This window comes from Uloborus diversus, unplaced genomic scaffold, assembly GCF_026930045.1.
Source record: "Uloborus diversus isolate 005 unplaced genomic scaffold, Udiv.v.3.1 scaffold_11, whole genome shotgun sequence".
Lineage (NCBI taxonomy): Eukaryota > Metazoa > Arthropoda > Arachnida > Araneae > Uloboridae > Uloborus > Uloborus diversus.
The window spans coordinates 5,238,121-5,264,493 of NW_026557765.1; the positions used below are offsets into that span (position 1 = coordinate 5,238,121).

At 35.3% G+C, this 26,373-nt stretch overlaps 1 protein-coding gene across 1 annotated transcript in view; it reads left to right on the forward strand.

Moving 5' to 3' along the window:
- The window catches only part of LOC129232169 (metalloprotease TIKI1-like), a 512,829-nt gene that overhangs the window by 215,175 nt on the left and 271,281 nt on the right, over window positions 1–26,373 (forward strand). The window contains exons 3-4 of the mRNA XM_054866409.1: window positions 3,853–4,193; window positions 6,895–7,156. Coding sequence (XP_054722384.1) covers window positions 3,853–4,193; window positions 6,895–7,156 — 603 coding nt within the window. The remainder of the gene's footprint in view (window positions 1–3,852; window positions 4,194–6,894; window positions 7,157–26,373) is intronic.

The window sequence follows — 26,373 nt, forward strand, 5'->3', positions numbered from 1 at the left end:
TATTTTTTGTAACCTTAATAAATCGTCAAATTGCCCCAGTACTTGCCCCAGGGCAAGATGACTTTGGCCTTGGGGCAGGATGACAACACTGAAAAAAGTTGAACATATTTCATCTTTTGAACATATTACACAGTTTAACAAATAATAACTGTATTTTTACAACTTAGAAAGTATTAAAAAGTATTAAATTAAACGCATCTGTTGGGCAACATAATGTTGAAGTGTTTAGTCGTGCAGCTAGCAATGGTCACAAATAAAAAGACCATTTTCATAACTAGGCCATTTTCAAAATTGGAACATTCCTCACGCCACCTTTCTTGGCATTGCAGCACAGGATCTATTCTCCTTTTGGAGAATCACAATATTCTACTTTACAAGAAGGACTTGTAAAGAAAAAATCTTGTCATCTTGCCCCATGTTTCGGCCCGTCATCGTGCCCCGGACTGCCTGTTTGAAAAAATTCGTCTTCATTGCCATAAACGAAGGCGATTTATTGACGTTTATTTACAGTAATAAGCCGCATATGAACTAAGTTACTCATAAATATTTCAGAGACACGATCTATCAGGCCTGTATCTGTAGCAGAGCTTATTTACACATGCATAAAAGTTATAAAGTGGCAGCGGCAAACAATCAGAGCTTCAGAACTAACATAAAAATGGCTATTTCAGCGTCTCTGCACTATTGCTGAACGAACAGTCGATGGGAGAGCCAGTAATATCCATTTGATGCTGCTTCCTTGTGAAAAACGAAAAAATTAAGACATTCGCACTCTTGCCCGACTAATCATCTTTCCCCGATCTCCAATATATATAATACAGATAGAATGGTGTGTCACGAGAAAATTCTACTTCTCCAAAGGGTACCGCGAATCGCAAAATTCGGGAATAGTACAAAACCTTTACAACGTTTGACTCATGCTGTTGACGTGATGCATCAGTCGCAAAGCAATCTCACAACATGTAGAAGGAAACTATAATCTTGTAACGAGAATCGGCATGTCAAGGCCGAATAACTTTCCCACTCTCCTCGCTTTTTACCTTCATTTTGTCAAGGTTACGGCACTCTGAAATCTTCCCCCACTTTGCTTCTGCAACAGATAACATTTGCAGACGCAGCGAGCGAAAAAAGTTCACAGTGCTGTAACAATAACAGCGAAAAGAGGGAAAGTGAGGAGAGAGAGAAAATTATGTGACCTTTACACGCTGATTCTCGTTACGTAGACTATTTTCAGAAACTGCAGTCCTCGAATGGAATGACTGAGCTGGCGGTGTATTTTACACAGACTATTGTTTCTTATTGCCCGTCTGTACAACACAAAAGCAATACTCTATGGCTGACGCATTTAGTCAGCTGAAAGGGTCTAACGCTTTATAGGAAATTTTCCTTAAGCAGTTCAACTGTTTCAAGCTATGGATTTGAATTTCGAAACGCGTTTCATTAACAGTGGAAATATTTTTAGAGCTAAATGAGTCTACTGACGATGATTTTAGCTCTTACTACTTTAACTCTGACTGCTTTTAAACGGGAAGGGGAGGGTAAAAATGTATCGCTGAATCTTAAAAAAGTAATGCACATGAGGCACGACGTATTTCAGCACACGAGATCCCGAGGATAGGGTAAACATTGTGTTTGGTATTACTAGACTCAAATCAGTAATTGTGTTAGAAATCGCTTGTCGAAGATTAATAACTACACCTTCTCATTAATTTCAGTGAGGACTTTTGTTCTTAGTGATTGCGCAATAGCTCTAAGAATGGCATACTGTATACACCGCATTGCGAAGCTGAAAGCAAATAGCTAAAAAATAACTCTTATTTTTCAATTGAGTTGGCTCCAGTGACTGTTAAAAAATTGCGCACATAGCTTGCCATTGAGAATAATAGCAGCAAAATAAACCTTTTTTTAGGAATAAAGTGCTTTAAATAGATTAGATAGGCTTCATTTGTAGGCCATGATTCTATAATTAAAATTTAAATAATTGAATAATACTTACAAATTTATATTGAAATATCTAAAATTACAGAATTAGTGTATTTTTCTTAAAGTAATGAATAATTTGTCACACCGCAGAAAACGTTTCACTGAGTCATATATTGATCACGCCCACCTTATATATGAATAACTGAAAATTGTATAGAAATGCATTTAGTACTTATCCTAAAGTTTTGGTTTACTTTTCACTAAGCGTTTTCCCTGAATGATATACTAGGACTCTTATACTCAGTAAAAATTAAGTATAACTTTGGGAAAATGATGCATCGCCGCAGTATCAAAAAATGTAAAGCCATATTTTCCAGAGAATGACGGCTTGCGTGAAGATTGTCAAGAATGATGGCATCAAAAAATATTCCTCACTCATTCATTTACAGGGCATTAAATTTCCCATTTTCTACCCGAAACATCAGTCATGAGCTGAAATGCGTCGTTACAACTACAACTACAAATGCGATGACTCTGGCTTTCTGAAATCTATTTCATCGACGCATATAAGCTTTGAGTTTTAGAGAAACAATCATTAAAACTTTGAAAAAGCGCCCATTTATCCTCCTCGAGGAAGAAGAAAGATTCGTTAAGTGGACCTAAAATTTATTCCAGAGTCATCTATTACGACATCCTTCTGATAGAATCAGACTTTTGATAAATTTGACATGAAACTGATGTATCGGATATGCTAGCAATCTTATTTTTCATCTAGATTGAGAGCAATTCTTGATCATCCGCTTGTTGAAAAATGTGTTGCTCATATTTAGTCATTTATTTGGTTTCAGCTTTCCGATGTATTTCATGAGTTTCTCAGTGGCGGCATCACTTCACAGCATAAAACTTTTCGCAGAATAGTACGTCTTGGGGGTGTTTGAACCTTAAGCAACTAAATAATAGTGATCATAGTTGCCGGTATTAAAAGATTTTGGATGGTTTTCACGCGACAATCCAACGCACAGTCTAAGTTAGAAGGAGTAAGAATACTAATTATAGCTGAATTGGTGAAAAATGTTCTGTACAGTTTTGAATGAACAAACCAACGAAAAAATAAACAGTATGGAGGAACGAACACTGGCGAAAGGTTCGACACTGAAATATGGCACCGTGACGAATTCGAAGAACTGTCAACTGACAATGAAGAAAGCTTCATCTCTTCTTGGATCTTTTCCCATAATTTCAAAAAAGAATTCTTTTTTCTGAAAAATTTCCTCCATGGTGCAAATGCAACAAGATTTCAACAATGAAGACCGAAAAGTGTCCGAGTTCATGAAAATGCCGAGTTATCCGATATGCGAGCGTATCAATTCACTTGGAGGGAGGGGGGTTACCCTGAGAGGATGTGCCGAGTTTTCCTGACTTTACTATACTTATTAAATATTGTTCTTTGATTATCTTTCAGAGCATACAACTTTAAAAAGGAGGTCGATGTTTCATGAAAAAATCGTACTGCTATTTTTTTCTGTAAGTTAAAGGGTTGTCTAAAATATCAATCTAAGACATTTTTTCATGCCAGTTTTCATTAAAACAGTCAAAATTAGGCTTTTGGTATTCCAACTAAAGCTCACTATGAATAAAATTAAAAATCGCTTCAAAGTGAGTCCACGGTTCCCAGTCAATTTGGTATAACTATCGGTGTCATTTTGGTTGTTGTGTATTCACTCTCAACATTCTTTTTGTGTGTTGAGTAATTTTTTAGATGATAAATGGGCTCTATTTCATCCTTCAAATAGCTATTTGTTGCATTATTATTATTTTTTCCACTTTATACTATGTTCACATTGTTTTCTCATCTTATTCATATTTCAGAACAAAGCATTTTTTTAAACCTGTTCATTTAGATTATTAATTTTTCTTCTCCTCTTGCAGGATGGTGATCCTTTCTCCTTTCTGTGGATGATCAAGCGGGATCCCCCCTCCTACCTGTTCGGCACCATCCACGTTCCCTACACGAAAGTGTGGGACCATATCCCGGACAACGCCAAACAGGCGTTCGCTGCCTCATCACAGGTGTTTTTCGAACTGGACCTGGCAGACCCCGCCACCGTAGCCGCCCTCTCTACTTGCCAAATGCTGCCACAGGGTAAGAACCTGTCCGATGTCCTGCCCCAGAATTTGTATTCGAGGCTAAAGCGCCACCTGGAGTACGTCAGAGGAATGATGCCTCGGTGGATGACGCAGGACCAAGGAAGAGGGCGGGGCATATTTAAGTGAGTGTTGAATTTTAGAATAAGTCGAAACTAATATTGATTACTCTAGTTTATATTATTAGAAAATTTGAATTTGTGATTTTTCGTTTGTTACGTTGAAACTTATAAAGCAAACTACTGGTTACTTGCAGCGATAGTATCTAAGTTGTTTAGTGTATTTCATATAGTGATAGAAGTATTTCCATAAAGTGTATATATTTTGTATAGTGACATAAGGAAAACAGAACATGTTTTGAAAACGTTTTTGATTTCAAGAACAAACAATGTATAATTTAAGATAAAGTAAAAGTTCAGGTGGAAACGTAACAACAAAATAATCATATACTCTTAAAATGCAATCGCAGAGAGAAGAAATCAATTTTGTTAATGCTATTTGTTCACACACACACACTTGTGATAAAAATATTTGTCTGTGAAATAATTCTGCTTTTCAACAAAGTATCATTATAGACGGATACGTGTTCGTCTGTTTTTACAACGTACTGTAGTCTATGTAACGAGAATTGGCGTGCCAAAGCCAAATGTCTTTTCCACTTTCCATCCTTTTTCCCTTCTCGTTGTTATGGTTACGGCATTATGAACAGTGTCCTTCGTTGCTTCTGCAACACTTAGCATTTTCAGTAGTAACGTGTGGGAAAAGCTTATACTGCCGTGCTAAGCACAGATGTGGTATCTGCACATTTTATCAAAATTGAGTTATTGTCACCAGGTGATCGTTAGTAATTTAATTTACCTAAATCTCAAGTTTTTTGGCGATTTGTGAACGCGAAATATTAAAAAAAGCTTTAAGAAAAAAGTCGTAACTGCAAATTTGCTTAGTTTGCTAATGCAATTCGAACGTAAGTGACAAATACTAAGCCTTTAAAGTGGTATCTGCGCAGTTACCACTTTTTTAATTAGTATTTCTTGTAGATACGACTTTTATACCTTAGTAAAGCAGCATATTTAATAATGTAGCAGTTTATTGTAACACAGAATATTAAAATTAGTTTACCGTTGAATAATTGATAAAGTTTGATAATAAAAACTGATACAACTTTGCATAATTGTTAAAGTAAATATTCAGCTTTTTCTATTTAAATGGTTATTAAAAATGGCGAATTCTAAAAATGAAATGAATGTAAAATATTCACTAATTCTTTCATGCAAAAAAAAAAAAAAAAAAAAAAAAACGCATTTCATTCTACGGCCAGTAATATTTTTATTTAAGTATCGTCTGCTGCCAAAATGATCTTCATGCTCGGTAAAAATGAATCTAGAAAATAAAACATTATTAAAAAAAAAAAAAAAAAAAAAAAAAAAAAAAACACACACACATTCTTTGAATATAAAAAACAGAAAATTGATATGGATTACAGTTTTAACTGTCCGGAGTTTTGAAAATGGTATCTTTCAGAAGATAGATTCTGTTAGATTTGTATTAACAAAATAAAGCGAAACAGCTAAGTCCAAAGAAAGCAGATGTTTTCAGTATTATTTAATGATACTTTGAGCACGTCTTGCTAAGCTATTTTTGTCGTATATGTGCAGATACCCCTAAAAATGCCTAGTAATTGTCACTTACGGTGAAAATAGCTTAGTATATGAAAAGGTTTTGAAAAGAAAATGTGTCGTAACTGCATTTATTAATTTTAAATTAAGATTTTTACAAAAATACTCTCTCACGGTTTTTGGATAAGTTATTTACGAAACAACTACCGCAAGTTGAGCATTTAATTAAGTCATAAATCAAAGAAACGAGTTGTAAAACTTTAATCGTCAATTTCTCATTTTGAGCTCTACTGCAGATACCACATCTGTGCTTAGCACGGCAGTATAGTGAACCATGACAACCGGAAAGGGAAAATGGTGGAGAGTGAGATAGTCATTTGGCCTTAACACGCCGATTCTAGTTCTATAGACTATAATTGATTTGAGTACAAATACATTTTTATTTGGATAATAAAGTGACGTATTTTAACCATTTCCCAACAGTAGGTAATAAACATCTAATTTTTAATGGTTTTACAAGTACTAAATGTGCTTGCTATATTTGGTAACACTTTACTTGAAACAGCTGTTGAGTTTCTATAGAGAAAATGATCCCTTAAGTGATTAAAACAAGTATTATTGCTCCATTTTTGTGATAAGTTAATCACAAACTGGGCAAAATATTATTATTATTTTTTTAATCCAAATCAAGCTTACTCATGGTGTTTGATCGATGTGTTTTGAAAAACATTCTGTGCCATAATTGGTAAATCTTCACCAATAATAAAACTGAATGTCTGGATCTCTTTTCGGATGTTTGGATGTCTGTGACGCGCATAGCGCCTAGATCGTTCGACCTTTCATGAAATTTGGCACAAAATTAGTTTGTAGCATGGGAGTGTGCACCTCGAAGTGATTTTTTGAAAATTAGATTTTGCCCCTTTTTCTATTCCAATTTTAAGAACATTTTACAGAGCAAATTATCATAACATGGACAAGTAAATTACAAAATTATCCTAAGGTGGAACAGTAACATGGGCCAGCAAATGAACATAGCAAATTGGCGAGAAATTCATCATCCAGTATTTGTGAATAGTCAGGCGAACCAAATGACCTATTAAAGTTATACTACGGGCAAAGCCGTGCGGGTACCGCTGGTAAAATATAATGTTGAATCATGAAGTAGAAATTAAAGTAGCTAAATCTTATTGAGCTTTTTTTCCCCATTCAGAGGCCTGTTCAATGCTGACCAGCGAGGTCTGTTCAATGCGGACTACCTGTTCAACGCAATTGCTGGGAACTGGGAGCGTAAAAGGCCTGTATGGGTCATGCTGATGGTCAATTCTCTGACCGAGAGTGACGTCCGTTCGCGGGGGGTACCCGTCCTTGACCTCTATTTGGCCCAAGAAGCAGAGCGCATGCGCAAGAAAACTGCTGCTGTTGAAAAGGTGGAGGAGCAATGCCTACCGCTAAACGGACTTAACTTTTCACAGGTGAGTTCAATTCATTTATTTTTCTATTTTAATTGCATTCTCTCAAACCTTCATGAAACTTCTTGAACAATAATTCTGTTATTCGGATTGGATACGTATTTTTTTTCCTGGACTTGGTGTGAGATGTGTATAAAAAGTACACGTGAAAATTACCATGTCCGATGCCACTAACCATGTACTTTTGTTTAATTTTGACTGTTTTCGGTTTTTAAGACTTTCTTTCAGAGCATCAAATGTTGGCAATAATCAACCTTTAGGTGACTTACATCTTCACAACAATCCAAATGCTTCTCGTCATATTTGTTACATTTTAATCTTTTGTTTATAAAAGATGTGTTTCGATTTCCAAGTATTGTGGTGATGAGGAATGATGTTTTTCTGTGTTTTCAGGGACACACAAGAGAGAATAGAACTAAAGTTCTAGACTAAGATTTCCGAAAAGTAGCTTGGCTATCGCAGCCACTTTTGCACGTTTGGTAGTTTCTTTCTTTCTTTTTTTTTTTTTTGTTAATCTATGCACGCAGCACAAAACTTATTTAACCTATTCGCTATTAATAACATAACAACAAGTTTCACTTCATATATTTTTACTTCCTTTTCCAAAAAAAGGAAGTATTGTATTCGGGGAAAAAAATTTCACTCAAAATTCGGCCTTAATTTCCATTTTGCTCACCCCCGAATGAATGTTGAGTTTTTTTTCGACCCAACCACACGTGGATGTGTGCCTAGAAACGTACAGACACCCGAAATATCCATTTTGACGACCTCCGAGTTAATTACAAAAAATTTTCTCGTGACGTCCGTATGTACGTATGTATGTGCGTATGTGTGTATGTATCTCGCATAACTCAAAAAAAGTATGTCTTAGAAAGTTGAAATTTGGCTCATAGACTCCTAGTGAGGTCTAGTTGTGCACCTTCTCTTTTGGTTGCATTCGAATGTTCCTAAGGGGGTCTTTTGCCCCTTTTTGGGGGAAATCATTGTTAATTTCGAAGTAAACTCAAGTGGTGTTATAATTTGTCGGACACTTGGCGATATATCGCCAGTCTTTTGGTCGCCAAGTTTTTTCGCCAACTTGGCGACAAATTTGGCGATTTTTTTTTTTTTTTAAATCTGGTTTCACTTTGGCTACTGTTGGTGATATTTAGAGAGTAAACAATTGAATCACATTAAAATTGCCAATAATGTGGAAATGACATTAAATTGGAGTAAAAGGAAGTCAGGTGATGCACACATCAGCTCGCTTAATATAAGGATATAATCATTTAAAAGACGGAAATATTTTAATATTTCAAATTTAATACAAATGTGGCAATTATAACTAAATGAGAGAGAGAAAGCAAATGGGAGAGCTCATACAGGCATTGTTTTATCTGATAAATAAATACCTTTGTGCTGAAAAGTTAAGTATGAAATAACAACGTCAAAAAGCTCAAATTGCAGTAATCTGCAATTTGTGCTTTTTGACGTTGTTATTTCTTACTTTATTATTTTATCTGTATGTCAGAAAATTTCTGTTGCCTGACACGATAATTTTTCAAAAAATTTGGAATAGTAAAAATTCGTTTCCGCAAAAACAAACCCCCTCTCCCAAGAAAAAAGAAAGAAACGAGCTGATGTGTGCATCACATGACTTCCTTTTTACTCCATTTTTTAATGTTATTTTCCCATTATTGGCAATTTTAATGTGATTCAATAGTTTACTCTCTGAATATCACCACCAGTGGTCAAATTGAAACCAGATTTTTAAGAAAAAAATCGCCTAAAGTGTCGGCAAGTTGGCGACAAAACTTGGCGACCAAAATACTGGCGATATATCGCCAAGTGTCCGCCAAATTATAACACCACTTGAGTATACATCGAAATTAACAATGATTTCTCCCAAAAAGGGGCAAAAGACTCCTTTAGAAACACCCAAATGCAACCAAAAGTGGAGGTGCACAACTAGACCCCACTAGTAGTCTACGTACCAAATTTCAACTTTCTAGGACATCTCGTTCTTAAGTTATGCGACATACATACGCACATACGTATATACGCACATACATACATACGTACATACGGACGTCACGAGAAAAGTCGTTCTAACTAACTCGGGGAATGTCAAAATGGATATTTCGAGTGTTTATACGTTCTTAGGCACTTATCCGCGCTAAATATCACCAACAGTGGCCAAACTGAAACCAGATTTTAAAAAAATAATAATAACAGTAATAAAAAAGTCGAATTTATCGCCAAGTTGGCGACAAAACTTGGCGACCAAAAGACTGGCGAAATATATCGCCAAGTGTCCGCCAAATTATAACACCACATGAGTTGACTTCGAAATTATAACAATGATTTCCCCCCAAAAAGGGACAAAAGACCCCCTTTGGAGCATACGAATCCAACCAAAAAGAAAAGTGCACAACTAGGCCCCACTAGGAGTCTACGTGCCAAATTTCAACTTTCTAGGTCATTCTGTTCTTGAGTTATGTGACACACATACACACATACGCACATATATACGTACATACAGACATCACGAGAAAACTCGTAGTAATTAAATCGAGGATCGTCAAAATGGATATTTCGGGTGTCTGTACGTTCCTAGGCACATATCCACGTGTGGTCGGGTTGAAAAAAAACCTCAATATTAATTCGGGGCTGAGCAAAATGGAAATTAAGGCTGAATTTTGAGTGAAATTTTTTTCGCGAATACAATACTTCCTTTTTTGTAAAAGGAAGAAAAAATTTGGGTCTTAAAAACGGAACATTTTTAAAATACAAGTAGTTGTAAAAAAAAGGTCAGGAATAATTGATTTTTTAACTTTAGTTAAAAATACTCAATTTCAAATGAAAAACGAAAAAAAATATTTGTTCGAAATCAAGATACCGCTTACAGTGACTCAAGTCAATAGAAGTGCTCAAATAGGATTGGAAGCGTGTTATAGAGCGATATTATTTTTTAATAAAAAAGAATAACATGGTTCCCATTTTTGGCAACTAAGTCTTGATTCTTTGGTAGCCGTTTTCAAGATATTGGTCGCCCGTTGGCGACTGGCGACTACTAATCTTGAGCATTATTAAAAACACCCAAAATCGTCATCTTGCTTTAATTTTACGATTTTGAAAATGATTCGGCGTTTTTTTAACACTTATTAGACCTCTAGCATAAAAATGATATTCGAGCTACGAAGTTCGTCTCTAGTTACAAAAGAACAACTAACTTTTTTATTTTCCCTAATACGTTGTATTGCTTGTGATCTACAAATTTACTCTATATGTACTTGTTTCATTTTTCTAACAATAATTTATTAACCTTTGTCAAAACAGCTGCCTGACATGATTACCTCCAAATATAGAACTTGTTGTGAAACTTTACTGGTCTTAAAACAGTGGACAGGTTTGCCACTAATGGGGCTTGAAATGTATTTACCTATAGGCAATTTTTATTATTATCTTCAATACTTTATTGACAGTGCAGCGTTTTTTATTTTACTTTAACCAATTTATTATCTTGTGGTCACAGATTATTTGTGATATTGCGCTAAACATATCTTTGTTTAAATGTAGAAAATGCATTACTTGAATAATTTATGAGGTTCAAAGCTAAAATTAATTTTAGAAGTATATAAGAAAGACAATCACCATGCCTCAATATTTTTAAATCGTGTTTCAAAAATGTTCAGAATTTTGAAATTTAGGTTTAGAAACATTAATAACTTGAAACCTATTGAATAAAAATCTCTTAAGACCCACAAATTGAAAACCATACATTTTAAATTATTTTTTCCGTGAAACAGAAATATAGCATCGTCGAATTTATAATTTAACTCAATTCATCGAAAGCTTTTGACGAAACAATAAAAGAGAAAATTTTTAGATTTTCTTTCGCAAAACATAAAGATTTCCATAATGTTTCATACAACCATTTTAGATGTTAAAGGAACATAAAGACCTAAAAGGAAAAAGAAGAAACAGTATAAAACCTTTCTTTCGTTTTTTTTATCTCCCTTTTCCCCCCGAAAAATTGTAATCTTGGTGGCTGTACAATTACGGCCCACATTCCGATCTTCGAAATGAAAAACATAAAATAGGAAAAGAATGCAAGGAAACCGGGGGAAAAAAACATTTATTTCGATAAAATTTTCTTCAAGATCTCAATCACCAATGGCGGGGAAATTTTTATTGTTTTCGATTATAGTGAAAAAGGTTATAAAAAAGTAAAACAAACTCTAATTTGGTATCAGGATGCATTTTTTTCGTTACTTTTCTTTTATAGGCATTTTCTCTGCATACACAGTTAAACAGTCTTTATTTAATATGAGAATTATCCTGACTCGAAGGTTTGTCTTGCCTCGTAGAAACTTGAAATTTCAAAGTAGATTTTATTTATTGATTTTTACTTAGGAAAAAAAAAACACCTTTTCTTTGAATGATTACTTTTTCACCAAGACGACAAGGGATAAAAGAATAATTTTAAGATATATAGTTTTAAAAAATCATTATTAAACACTCAAACTGTTAACAAGCTTTTTGTTCTTGGGCAGGCGTTCTCAAACTTTTTTAATTTGGCACGACAAATTTTTGGTAAAAATGTTAGAGGGAACGGCAAGAAGCAAGAATAATATGGTCTTAAAAGCAATGATGACGCGCTACATGCACACAAAGACTTTAGAAACAGATGGATGTAAAGTAGGACACAAATGTATAATACGAAGATGATTTTACACAATATTTTATTTTTTTAGACAGATTTAAAGCGGTTGATGAAACTAGTGACCTGCAGCTATACCACATGCTTCGCAGTGATAAACCACTCACTCTCGTAACAATAGGCCATTTTGACAAACTTTCATCGATCGCTTCGACTGTGTTGTGTCTCTGGTACTAGAGCTACTACAGGCCGTACTTTTTAACGACTGCTTCAAAACTTCAATAAAAACTTAACTGTTGCATAAAACCGTCTTTGTGTAATAAATATGTGACTTGTTCTGCATCCATCCATTTCTGGCTTTGTGTGGATGGTGTTTACTACTATGTATTTCTGCGTGATTCTTGCTTCTCATCGTCCTTACTAACACCCTTTAAAGTTTTGGCCAAGAGTTTAGAGTCACTCTATACAAATACGGTAGCACCAGGAATTTTAGGATATTGCGCAATTACTTCCTTTCCCCTTTTGCTGTGTATTGTATAACTTTTTGTATCGAAATCATAGCGAAAACAAAACACTTTATTTGGTCCCTTTGACTTCGCTAATAAACGGGCGTGACTGTAAATTGATACCATAGATACTTCCCAGCACCCCAGCGATTTCTCCTACGGCACCCCAGGGTTCCGTTGCACTCACACTGGGTGCTACGGAACCCGGTTTACAACTTTTCACACATGCAGAAAACTGTTTAATCGTACGGTCGCTTACATTAGTCACAACACTAATAAAATGATCTACATTCAATACAAAATTAAGTGACTGAGCCTCCCAGCCAATGATGGGAGAGTTAGAAGAGCAGATTGCAGCACTAAAAGCATGGAAATACAAGTTAAAAATTCAGTATAGTCCTGATAAGATGTGGTCCTGACCTTTTAGACTGTTGAGCTCTTTTGAGGAATTTTATTGAAAGGGGGAAATGAGTGTGGCATTAAGATGAGCTACACTGTTAAAAATTCAGGAAACTTGCACGGTAAATATTGCTGTAAAATGCAAAGTTTACAGCACAGAAAAAAATTACAGCAACTGCACCGAAAAAAATAAATGATTGCAGCGCTAATTGATGCACCACGTGACTTAGAGTCCGAAGCATATAACACTATATCTCCTATCACTCGATGTGTCTCGACTAGCAAGGTGATCAGCAGAATCGCCTGCCAATACGAAGATCCCGAGTTCGAACCCGTTCATCGTATTTTGTGTTTTTTAAATCTCGTTTATTCTACCGTAAATTTTACAGGAAAATAGGATTTTACGGTTAAAGTTACTGGCAACATGGATGCCAGTAACGTTTACCGTAAAAATTTCAGGATTTTTTTTCAGGTTGTCTTCGCAGTGGTATTGCGAAGATTGTCCAACTTGAATTCAAGCCATTAATGTGTTTCTCCTTTCAGCACACTTCTCAAGAAGTAATAAACGTTTTGAAGATCTTGCCTAATCTTTCTATTCTATTCTATTCAAGAGTCACAACTGACTACAACTGTATTTATGTCGAGGACTGCATACTAAGTGCCTTGCTTCCAATTATTTTATATACCGATAGATGGCAGCACCATCACCGGATCGAACAGTTAATACAAATACAAATACAAATACAAATGTGACGACCAGCAACAGGCTCTGGGCCCAGCTAGGCTGGTCCTAGTCAATTAATTAGTCCCCAATGAAGATCAATGGCCCTCTTAAAGCTATCCACTCCCTTGCTCATTACCGCCTCTTCCGGTAAGCTATTCCAAGTGCCCACGACCCTGCTAAAGTAGTAGTTTTTCCTGATTTCCAAGTTAGCCTGAGATTTAAATAGCTTAAAACAATGACCCCTTGTCCTGCTTTCCCCGCAAAAATTTAATCCATTTACATCTTTCATTTTGATAAATTTAAATAACTGAATCATGTCCCCTCTGACTCTCCTTTGATCTAGGCTATACATGTTAAGCCTATTAAGTCTGGTATCATAATCTAAATCTGAGAGTCCCCTTACTAATTTAGTTACCCTTCTTTGAACCCTTTCCAATACAAAAATATCTTTCTTCAGATAAGGCGACCAGAACTGCACAGCATACTCCAAATGAGGTCTTACTAAACTCCTATATAAAGGCAGAAGAACTTTCTTAGATTTGTTTGAAATAGATCTATTGATGAACCCAAGCATTTTGTTGGCTTTGTTACTAGCAATACTGCACTGTTGACTAAACTTGAAGTCCTGATTTATAAAGACACCCAGATCCATAACATTTTCTGCCTGATTTATGACTGAACCCTGTAAACGATATCTCATACGCTTATTTCCATGACCTAAGTGTAGCACTTGACATTTCCCTACATTAACTGCCATACCCCATTTATCTGCCCACTTAGTAATATGATTTAAATCCTCTTGCAGCTGTTTTACTTGTTCTTCATTTTCGACAATCCCCATAACTTTTACATCGTCAGCAAAACAATTCATGCTTCCAGAAATATTTTCATTGATGTCATTCATAAATATAATAAACAAAAGAGGCCCTAAAACTGATCCCTGAGGAACCCCACTTAAAACATCACTCCAATTAGAATGATTTCCTCTCACAACTACTCTTTGCTTCCTACCAGTAAGCCAATTTCTTACCCAAAGTAAAGTTTTTCCTCCTATTCCAATGTCAGCTAACTTGCTGAGAAGAGCAACATGCGGTACCTTGTCAAAAGCTTTTTGAAAATCAATATAAACAACATCCACACATTTTTTGTTATCTAAAGCTGAGGTAACCTTGTCGTAGAAATGCAATAAATTAGTAGTACAGGATTCAATGTTTATTAATGAGAATTTAGAACTAGTCCAAGAGCTAATAGCTACCTGGTACTAGCACCCCCAGAGGTATCGTTTCACTTGGAGGACATTGAGATCACGAGCATATTTAACGTCGCCCAGTCCCCTTTAATGACGACGGTGGGTCTTCGACCAGCGGGGATCGAACCCCTCCGGCCCCGAGTCCAATGCCCTACCGATCAGGCTACCACGGCCTCCTAATCTTTCTAATGTCGGTATAAAATATAAGAATGAAAAAGTATTTGAATTATGAACATGATGATGAAGCAACGGGTTGATTTCAGTACTGCCCAACAGATTAAAGAAGATATAGAGTAACAGCACCAGTAACAGACATGCTTAAGACATTGATCTCAGATTAACTCAATTTTCTGAGCCTTTTAATGTATTTAGTCTTTTTAAACTATTTTTCTCTCGTGAAACTACATCTCATCTAACGTTTGGCTGCTTCTGGATCCTCTGAAATAGTTAATTCAATTTTTGAGCAATCACGATTGCTTATTGTTCTCATTTGACTGTTTTTGTCGTCTTTTGATTTTTCCCACCCGCCACCCTCCGCACCATCACCGTCGACGGGCTCCTCACGATGCTGCTCCTATGGCGAAAGCCGTCTCCAGGTTGCATCCATGTCCTACACACACGCGCACACATACACAACTACACACACACACAAACACATACTCACACATACACCAACACACACGTACACCTGCACACACATACCCAAACACATACACAGGTAGACACACGCACACATACAGACACCCACACATACACACACAAAAACATACACACGCACATACACACAACTACCCACACATTCATGGTTGCACACAGACACCAACACATATGCCTACACACACACGCCCCCCCCCCACACACACATACATTCCCACAACTACCCACACATTCATGCCTGCACACAGACACAAACACATATGCCTACACACGCATACACATAATCCGTACACACAAACACATACCCCCACACCTACACACACACACACCTACACACACACCTACACACACACACACACCTACACACACACACACCTACACACGCACACACCTACACACACACACACCTACACACACACACCTACACACGCACACACCTACACACACACCTACACACACAAGCACCTACACACACGCACAAACACCTACACGCACACGAACGCCTACACGCACAGCACTGCATACACAACACTCACACACACGCTCCCACACACATGCGCCTACACAAACACACGCACATGCGCCTGCACAAACACACACACACCTACACACACCTACACACACACACACCTACACACACACACACCTACACACACAAACACCTACACACACGCACAAACACCTACACGCACACGAACGCCTACACGCACAGCACTGCATACACAACGCTCACACACACGCTCCCACACACATGCGCCTACACAAACACACGCACATGCGCCTGCACAAACACACACGCGCATACATACACACACACAAGCTCGTGATTGCGAAAAACATAATTTGAATAGTCCCCCAGTAACAGACATCAAAAATTCTACTGATACCAAGCAACAGATAGGATAAGGAAGGGATAAGTAAAGGACAGAATTTCCCTTTTGTCTTTGAAATGAACCACATTTCTTAATTTTTAGATCTGAAACCTTATTAAATTCAAATGAGCATGAAACACCAGCAGATCTCGTAGTGACTGTTCACAGCCTTTCACCACTGCCTTGCAAATACAAACTGGCTCATAAAATTCACTCTGATCACACTAGACGGTTGCACGGTATTCATCAGTCGCAGCAACATCGGTTTTACTCGCGTAAAAGTCTTTTTATTTACTAGTGGTACCCGCACGGCGTAATTCACTCGTCCATCTTATGATATTTTTGTTCTTAATTTTGGAATATAAAAAGACCCACATCGACTTTTCAAAAAATCGCTTCGAGGTGCACACCCCCGTGCTACAAACTAACTTTGTGCCGAATTTCATGAAAATCGGCCGAACGGTCTAGGCGCTAGGCGCATTAAAGAAATCCATCACACCCTACAGACATCCAAACATCCTCCGGACATAGAGATTTTGAGTTTTATTATTAGTAAAGTAAAGAAAGCCAAACTTACGACTATCTGTTACTGGACCCTTGCCTGTTACTGTTGCCATTACCCTATTTAGCATTGAAAAAAGATACTCGTTTAATTAAGTATCGTATATTTTGCATTAAAAATGCTTTATTTGTTGCCTTGAAGTGCATTAGTTTTGTAAACTCATGCAGCCATAACGTTTATTTTATCATTTAATAAAACAATCTAGTAAAAGAAAACATGACTTCTTCAGCCGATGCCCAAAGAGAGACGAAAACGATATACGTCTTTCTAAAATATATTTCAGCTTACATCGGCTGCAAAAGTGGTTTTTAAGAATTGAAAAATCTGAAAGACAATCCCCCACGGTGAAGTGTAATCGTTCGAATGATCGGAAATCTATAAGGCATTTTTATTTGTATCTGGCCAGATATCACGCTCGGTTTGTTTTATTTCTATCGAAATTGTTTTGGGAATAGATCTGTTGTCCTTTCGTAGGAAAATGTATGGTAAAGTTTGGGTTTTCTCCAGAATGTCCGTGAAAGAAGCGGTGTAAATTAAAGTGAAACAAGCTACATGGCTTAGATAAAAATGGAACAACGTTTAAAAGCACAAAAAGGATAAAAAGTTTTTAAAACTTTTTAAAAACGCAGACATGTTTCGGAGGCAATAACCTCCTTCCTCAGTGCGAAATGAACAAATGGATGAATCACGGTCAGGGGAGAGTTTAAATGCTTAACCGGAAAAACGTTGACCAATCAGCTATCAGCGAGTGCTGAGGCAAAATATGACGTATTCTAACATCTAAGATTGAATAAGATTGGAGAAAAAATGCGGAACAGCAAAGGACTCATCGCAAAGATTATTTAAGTTTTTATGAATGTAAAAGGATTCCGGAAAATCTAATTCACCTACTGTTGTAGGTCTGCAAATGATCTTGACCTCCGAAAAGACAATTGTGCATTGTGTCCCAACAATGTTTAGCAATTGAAGATTTGTTCAGTTCCTGTTTTTTAACGTGGTTTTCATGTTCTTTCAAACGAAATTTAAGTGAACGCCTTGTCTGTCCCACGTAACCAATATTACATTTAAAAGGAATGTGATGTATGCCCCACTGATCAAGTGGTTGGATTGGGTCCTTCAGTTTGGAAAAAGAAAGTTTATTTATGGGTCTGTAAATTACGCGAAAGTCAAATTTACTGAGAATTCTAGCAATACGAAAAGAAATGTATGGATAAAACGGTAAAACCACAAAATTTGTAGAAGAAAAACTACGTATGTTGGAAGTTTTATTCCGGGTTGAAAGTTTGCAAAAAGCCCTGTGGATGACCTGAAGAGGATAACCCGGGGAAACCTCCTTTTCCGGTTACGCATTTAAACGCTCCCTTGACCTTGATTCATCCATTTGTTCATTTCGCACTGAGGAAGGAGGCTATTGCCTCCGAAACATGTCTGCGTTTTTAAAAACTTTTTATCCTTTTTGTGCTTTTAAACGTTGTTCCATTTTTATCTAATTTACCTTGCACAAAGCTATCGCTTTTCAAAGCTACATAGCAGCCAAAACACCCATTATGTTCATATGTGCCCATAACTCAAATACTTACTTATACTTGACTAGTTATAGTAAGAGATCCCACGAGGCTTGACCTACCTTCATCGAGTTTCCAAAAATTGTTACCATAGATGAAGAGTAAAAGTTGTAAATAAAACGTGAAAGTAAGAATTTATACCTGTTTCCCGTGACCTAATCAGGGTTACCCGGGTTGAAAGCTGCCTAGAAATGAGTAATTTACCCTCATCGAGTTTCCGAAAATCGTTATCATAAATGAAGAGTAAAAGATGGAGACAAAACTAAGGTTGCCTACCTTTTTCCGGTGCCTAAACAGGGTTGTCAGGGGATAAAAGTTTTTCAATGAGGGAGATAATTTACCCCTCATCGAGTTTCCGGAAATTGTTGCCATAAATGAAAAGTAAAAGCTGTAACCAAAACGATAAAGTAAGGTTGCCTACCTTTTTCTGGTGACTAAGCAGGATTCACAGAGGCTAAAAAGTGCCCAAAAATGAGTAATTTACCCTCATTGAGTTTTCAAAAATTGTCGTCATAAATGAAGAGTAATAGCTGTAAAGAATACATTAAAGTAAGGTTGCCTACCTGTTGCGTGTGAACTAATCAGGGTTTCCAGCGGCTAAAAGGTACCCAAAAATAAATAATTTAGCCGACATAAGTTGTATAAAAAAATGTAGGTAAAAACATTACAAAACCAAAGGTATGGGGTTGCCTAAGCAAAAATGGTGCAATCATAGGATTGCCGGTATTCGAAATTTCAATATTGAAACTTCGAACAACGGTAACCCTATGGTTGCACCACTTTTGTTTAGGCAGCCCTATAACATCAGTTTTGTAATATTTTTACCTAAATATTTTTTATGTAACTTATGTGAAACTCGATGAGGGTAAATTACGCAATTTTGGGCACCTTTTAGCTCCTGGCAACCCTGATTCGTTCACACGCAACGTTACTTTAACGTTTTCTTTACAGCTTTTACTCTTCATTTATGACAACAATTTTTGAAAACTCGATGAGGGTAAATTACTCATTTTTGGGCACCTTTTAGCCCCTGGAAACCCTGATGAGTTTTCACGCAACAGGTAAGCAACCTTACTTTAAAGTATTCTTACAGCTATTACTCTTCATTTATGACAACAATTTCCGGAAGCTCGATGAGGGGTAAATTATCTCCCTTATCGAAAAACTTTTATCCCCTGACAACCCTGCTTAGGCACCGGTAAAAGGTAGGCAACCTTAGTTTAGCATTTTATTTCCATCTTTTACTTTTCATTTATGATAACGATTTTCGTAAATTCGATGAGGGTAAATTACTCATTTTTATGCACCTCTCAACCCCTGGCAACCCTGATTAGGTCACGTGGAAGAGGTAGAAATTCTTACTTTCACGTTTTATTTACAACTTTTACTCTTCATCTATGGTAACAGTTTTAGGAAATTCGATGAGGGTACGTCAAGTCTAGCATGATCTTCGACTATTACGGGAGCCAAGTATCCTAATTAATGGCAAAATATATCTATATGGAAAAAAATGATTTATTCAGCTAACTTTTCGAGATTAAAACTCGATAAGTTTTCTTTTTTTGGTAAACTTGAACTAGTTTTCTTTCGGACATGTAATCTTTCTTAAAATTTTTGATATAATTAGGAATACGAAAATAATTGCTGTTCTACACTATTTTTGGTGTACCATAGAAGTTTCTAGTTTAGAAATTAGTTTTTGAATGGTGCTTTTTTTTTTTTGAAACTGTCTATTACAATTTTTCGAAGATTTTGAATTTTCTAAAACATTAATAATTATTTCACTCTAAGAATCATAAATTAAAGAGAGGCAAGACCGCCGAGGGACAATATCTCATAAAACTTATAAAATTTCCCTCATAAAACTTATAAAATTTATACTACTTAGACTCCATACCAGGCCCCCTCAAAGACCAGACCCCTAGTTCCCCACTAGGCTGGTATGGACTCTTGTTGACCCTGGATGAAAATCAGTGATACTTTATTAGCTATATACATAAATGGCTACTTCTGTATGTATGTCCGGGGTAAGCTTCAAAACTACTGGACCGATTTCAACCATTTTTTCACCACAGCTAGCTACATTATTAGAAGCCACATAAACTATAATTTATTTAAAAAAAATTAGTTTAAAAAATTTATGATGGAGAACAATAAATTTCATGTAATTTCCATTTTAAATGATTTAATATAAAACGCATTGTTACAAAAATTCGTTGCCTTACAACAGCAACATTAATAGTAATCATAATGAAAATTTTGAATCAAGGCTTTTCCAGAGCAAACCTGAATATAAAGTCATTTAAATATTTGGAAGCTCTACTTTTTTGCAAACTTAGGGAAACATAGTAGAAAGGGGTTTTTGTGGTGTGTGTGTGTGTGTGTGTGCGTGTGTGTGTGTGTGTATGCGTGTGTGTGTGTGTGTGTGTGTGTGTAATACTATTTCGTTCTTTATACTTATTGCTATTTTAATTTTTGGGTAAGGAAGAAGCTCGATATCTCATCAAAGCGGGTTGTTTTTGAGTTCTTTCAGTCAAAACAGAAAACGAATGAAAGTAGCGATTTTTCTCACAATTATTACTGACCCAGGCAACGCCGGGTATTTTTGCTACTTACCAATAAACAAACTGTGTCACTGTATGATTTAACAGTTGAAACGTAAACGCTTATCCACACAAAAATGTTTGTTTAGTTAAATTAAGCTTATTTCTTAACATTTTATGCTGGCGTTCGAAAATTTATCTAGTAATGATTAATCACAACTATCCATTAGGATTTGGATTTTAGTGGGAATGAAAAACTAATAAATTCACGGAGTTTTGCTGAACATCTTTCGATATTTATATCCATGAGCCGTTTTGAACGATGCCGCCATTTCTGCAGACGTAGAGGCAATATGTAGTTGCTCTAATTGAGTTGAAAGGAAAAATACTAACGTCAATAGTTACTAAATGTTCATTAAGTTACCGGCCCTATAGCCAGGGCTAAGGCAAAAATACATGAAATATACCGCCAGCTCAGTCAACTTCCAGCCGAAGACTACAGTTTCGTATTTATTAACACTCATCAGCCAGGCATAGGACTGGCTGAGCTGGAGGTGGGAAAACGCTATAAGGAAGCCAAAAGTGCCAAACAAACTGGTTGCTAATACAGAATTAGCACTGACCAGACGAGTAACCGAAGCAATGGTTCGGTTCAACTCGAATATTGAAGGCAAGCCAGGTATATTCCGGAAGTTACCGCCCTATAGCCAGGGCTAAGGCTAAAATACATGAAATATACCGCCAGCTCAGTCAATTCCAGCCGAAAACTACAGTTTCGTACTTATTAACACTCATCAGCCCGGCATAGGACTGGCTGAGCTGGAGGTGGAAAACGCTATATGGAAGCCAAGAGTGCCAAACAAACTGGTTGCTAATACAGAATTAGCAGTGACCAGACGAGTAACTGAAGCAATGGTTCGGTTCAACTCGAATATTGAAGGCAAGCCAGGTATATTCAGTAAGTTACCGCCCTATAGCCAGGGCTAAGGCAAAAGTAAAAGAAATACACCGCCAGCTCAGTCAATTCCAGCCGAGGACTGCAGTTTCGTGCTTAACCAAGGAGGTTGATAATTATCATCTTTGAATTTAGAGAAAACAAATAGTCAGTACTAACTTTCAAAAAATGAAAGCAATGCGCATAATAACCAAAACAAAGAGATAAATGAAAACAAAAACAAAAAATAAAAACACTAATTGACAGCGAAAAACAACGTAGTAAAAGAAAGCTCGTAACTGTTCCGTTACTTCATAATGTCAGTCAAATGAAGAAAGTAAATTAGCGGAAAAATAGAATTATTCCGCGATAATTATTGGTGATTAATTTTACCGGTTATACGTAATTTATAAGCAATCAACAAATTCACCCAACTGTAATGTAAACAAAATCCCTTCAATTAGATGTTGACTTCTAAAACTTTGGAAAAATTATTAAATTTTTACTTTTTTAAATTTATATCCTCTCCTTAAACACCAGATACTGATTTTGGAAGATTGTTACTAACGAGTCTTATTTTATGATTAAGGAAGGCTATAATTGCCCTATTAGAGCTAGACTCAGTAAAAATTGGGCAGTTTTTAAAAAGCTTTTCAATGCCAGTTATTTTTCTGTTGATCTTCAATTTGCATAATAGGGATATACGAGACTGAATTACTGTGTTTCAAGGAAACGATTTGAAATAATTGCAGATATATTTCCACATTTTCTACTCCTTTTTTTTATTTGGAGTTAAAGATGTATTTGAAAAATTGAAAATTGTATGTAAATGCTCATATATGGCTACATGATCCAATAATTACTTTCGAGGAACGATTTTTTAACCTTTAAAAAAATATGCCTGTCAAAATTAATTGTAAAGTAGTTTTAAAATATTACTAAATGTTTTAAATTAAACATTTTAGAGAAGTAGTGACTTCATAACTTTTTATTTCTTTTGTGCACAAAATTTTTTGTCTTTTATTTATTTTTTTAAAATGCTTTGTATCATTGTAAAAATGTTTGTAAATCATTTTGTTTTATTCCTTTGTCTGCATTTTTATCACTCATCAATGTTTCTTAAAGCGTTTCAGAATTTCTTTCCACACACACTCACGCACAATATGTAGAAAAAATATTGGGACTTTCAAAAAGTCACATTTTAAAGAATTTCTCGAGAAATGGAAGATTACTTGTTCTGTAAATTTTGTCACATAGCATGTATACTTCAGATGACATCTTTACTAATAATAAAACTGAAAGTCTCTCCAGAAAAGAAAGTTTCTGTCCAGATCTCTGTGACGCGCATTGCTCCTAGACCGTTCGGTAGATTTTCATGAAACTTGGCACAAAATTAGTTTGTAGCATGGGGGTGTGCACCTCGAAGTAATTTTTTGAAAATTCGATTTTTTTTCTTTTTTTGTTCATATTTTAAGAGCATTTTGCCGAGCAAAATTATCATACGATGGACGAGTAAATCACCAAGTGATCATAACGTGGAACCGTAACATGGGCAAGCCAATTGGCAAGAAATTCATCATACATTATTTGTAAATATACAGGGGAACTAAAAGACCTTTAAATTTTCTACTACGGGCACAGTGTTGAGGGCGCCGCTAGTTTGTCAATAAAAATTAAATCACCCAAGCATTATGAAACCAGCAACAAATTGAAAAATCCAACAAAGATTTTTGATCATCTTTCATTATAATTGTTTCTTACTATGTACAATACTTTTATAGATTACTAGCATTCCCGTACCCGGCATTGCTCGGGTAATTTAATTAGCAGGGGTTAACAGTGCTTGGTGCACCTAGTTTCGAAAATCCCCCATAATAATTACTTATTACCTATAACTTTTTCTAATTTGGGGAGGATCCCGAGGCCCCTGGACTCCTTACATATATGCCTTTGTCCTTAACCGATCTTTAAATGTTATTAACGATCCTTTTAAAGTATTGATTATCTTTGCAAACACAGGTCATCCACATTTTATTATTATACCTATGTTTAAGCTAGAACTTCTTTGTATATAACATTTTTAGTTTTTTTTTCTGGTGCTAAAATTATTAAACTGCTTGATGAACTGGCTTTGGAGCAAGCTACATAACACTGGTCGTGTGAAAAAAAGTCTTCTCTTAAATCTATCCCTGCTACTTTTAATGTCTGTCCTTGTGACTTATTAATGGTTATTGCAAAGCAAACTTTAACTGGAAACTGCACTCTTCTAAATTCAAAAGAATAGTCCGCCTGTGATGATGTTCTTAAAAACTTCGTTTATAGTTTTGAAAAAATAAAAGCAAAAGACAGAAACATTATGATTTGACTTGAGAAAAGCCTCGAAGAATCACGTGAGAAACAAAAACAATATCAAATTTATAGTTCGCTATCGACCAAAAGTTGAGATGAAGTACTAAATAATGATTTGAATGGAGGAAAGCCTTCGAAAATAAGGGATTTGAATTTCAATGACAGGTTTTTAATTTCGCAGAAATTAAGGGGTTTTAATTAATTTCTCCCGAACTAATTGAGATTTCGAAAAATCCTTTCTTAGTGGTTACTTTTGTAATCATGCAGACATGCCTGCCAAATTTCAAGTCTGAAGCTTCAGCGGTTTCGGCTGTGCGTTGATATATATATATATATAAAAAGTGGAATATACCCGGCGTTGCCTGGGTCAGTAATAATTAAGAGAAAAAATCGTTACTTGCTTTTGTTTTCTGTTTTAAGTGAAAGAATTTAAAACACATCTTTTTGACGTTATTAAAAATCGAGTTTCTTCCTTACCCATAAAACTAAAATAGCAATAAGTATAAAGAGCAAAATAGTATTGATTTAGAAACGAAAGCACTATATTTAAGCATATACAAATTTTCAAATTATGAAATTAATCTTCTCATGTTTTAAAAGATTAATCTGTTGATACTTTTTTTTAACATGTCGTCTAAAACAGGGTGGCGACAGATCAGGGAAATCAGGGAGATCAGGGAAAAGTCAGGGAACTTTATTAATCAGGGAAAAGTCAGGGAAATATTAGGGAATTTTGAAAAAATAACAAAAAATCAGGGAAAATTGATTTTATGAAGGAAAAAAAAAATTTTTTTTTGCTTTACAAAATTAAGTATTTTAATTCCCTACGCATTTTCCTCCAATTATCTGCTGAAAAAAAAAGTAAAATTAATGAGGTGTGATTATGCACTGCCGCATATTTGTGCATTTTTTTTCTTCAACGTCAAAGTATTGAATCTTACTTATTCCTCACAGGATGAACTTCCTAAGATTGTTTCTGTGTCTGTTAGGTTGCTTATTTTACCTAGCTTAAAATTTCCTTTTACGCTTTCAATGCTACGTAAAATAAACAACCATACAGGCAAAGAGGAAGCCTTCATTAATGCCTTAGCTCCTTTGCCTTTATTCCATTGTCTCGAAGTAATTAGCATACTGTAATCACGATTTCAAGAAAAAAATCTTTGGTTTGTGAATTAATACTATAAAAGCTTAAAAGTTATTACTTCTTCGCATTTTTAATTTAATTGCTAAAATTGAACTTTCAATAAAAAAAAACTTTGTTTTTTGCCGTTATATTATTTGTTATCACCGCAGATTATAAAGGTTTTCTTTTCTTCGGACTTAAGTGATTCTTTTATTTTATAACCAAGTTGTATTCTTCTTTTATATATTTTGAAATTAACTAATTGCTTTTTTATTTCTTTTTTCCCCCCTTGCATTTCAAAGTTTGTTACAAAAGCGATGTAAGATTTTTTTTTCATTACATACTGAAATCATTTGAAATAGAGTTAACTAAGTAACTTAAGTAAATATCTTTATTTTTTATTGTTAAAATGCTGTATTCATTCATTAAAATCTATGTTCTTGATTAGTGAAAAGCACCATATGAATGGATGTCAAATGGTTTCATCTGTTTTGCATAAATATGTCAATTATTTATGTAAGAATAACTACATTACTTCTATTATTTCACTATTGCTTGTTATTCTTGCAACAATTATTATACTGTTTGAAAATTTAGTTCAAAATAATTTCAATTACTTTTTAGTTCTATCATAAATACACATATGTTTTTAAGAGTGATTTGAATAGTTTCTTAAAATTCTTATGCTAAGTGGTTTCTAGAAGTAAAGTTTTTTTTTTTAATTCTCTATAATCTTTCCATTGTAGAAAAATTTAATATACTATTTTGTAGGGTTTTTTTTCCCCCAAAAAAATGACTTGATATGTTTTTTTAACCATTTTATTAAAAAAGTAGCTTTTTTTAAAAATATACCTTTAGTTCAACAACTTTACACAACTTAAAACGTTTAAAATACTGCATTTTATAGAAACATACTATGGATTTCAAGTAGGGCAAAGAAAGAAAAACCATTATCATTGGTAACGTAAATCAGGGAAATTTGGTGAACTTAATCAGGGAAATCAGGGAAAAGTCAGGGAACTTTTTTTCACAGTTCCTGTCGCCACCCTGTAAAACCTTCTCTGTATGGCTAATGAAGTACGAAGTGATTTTAAA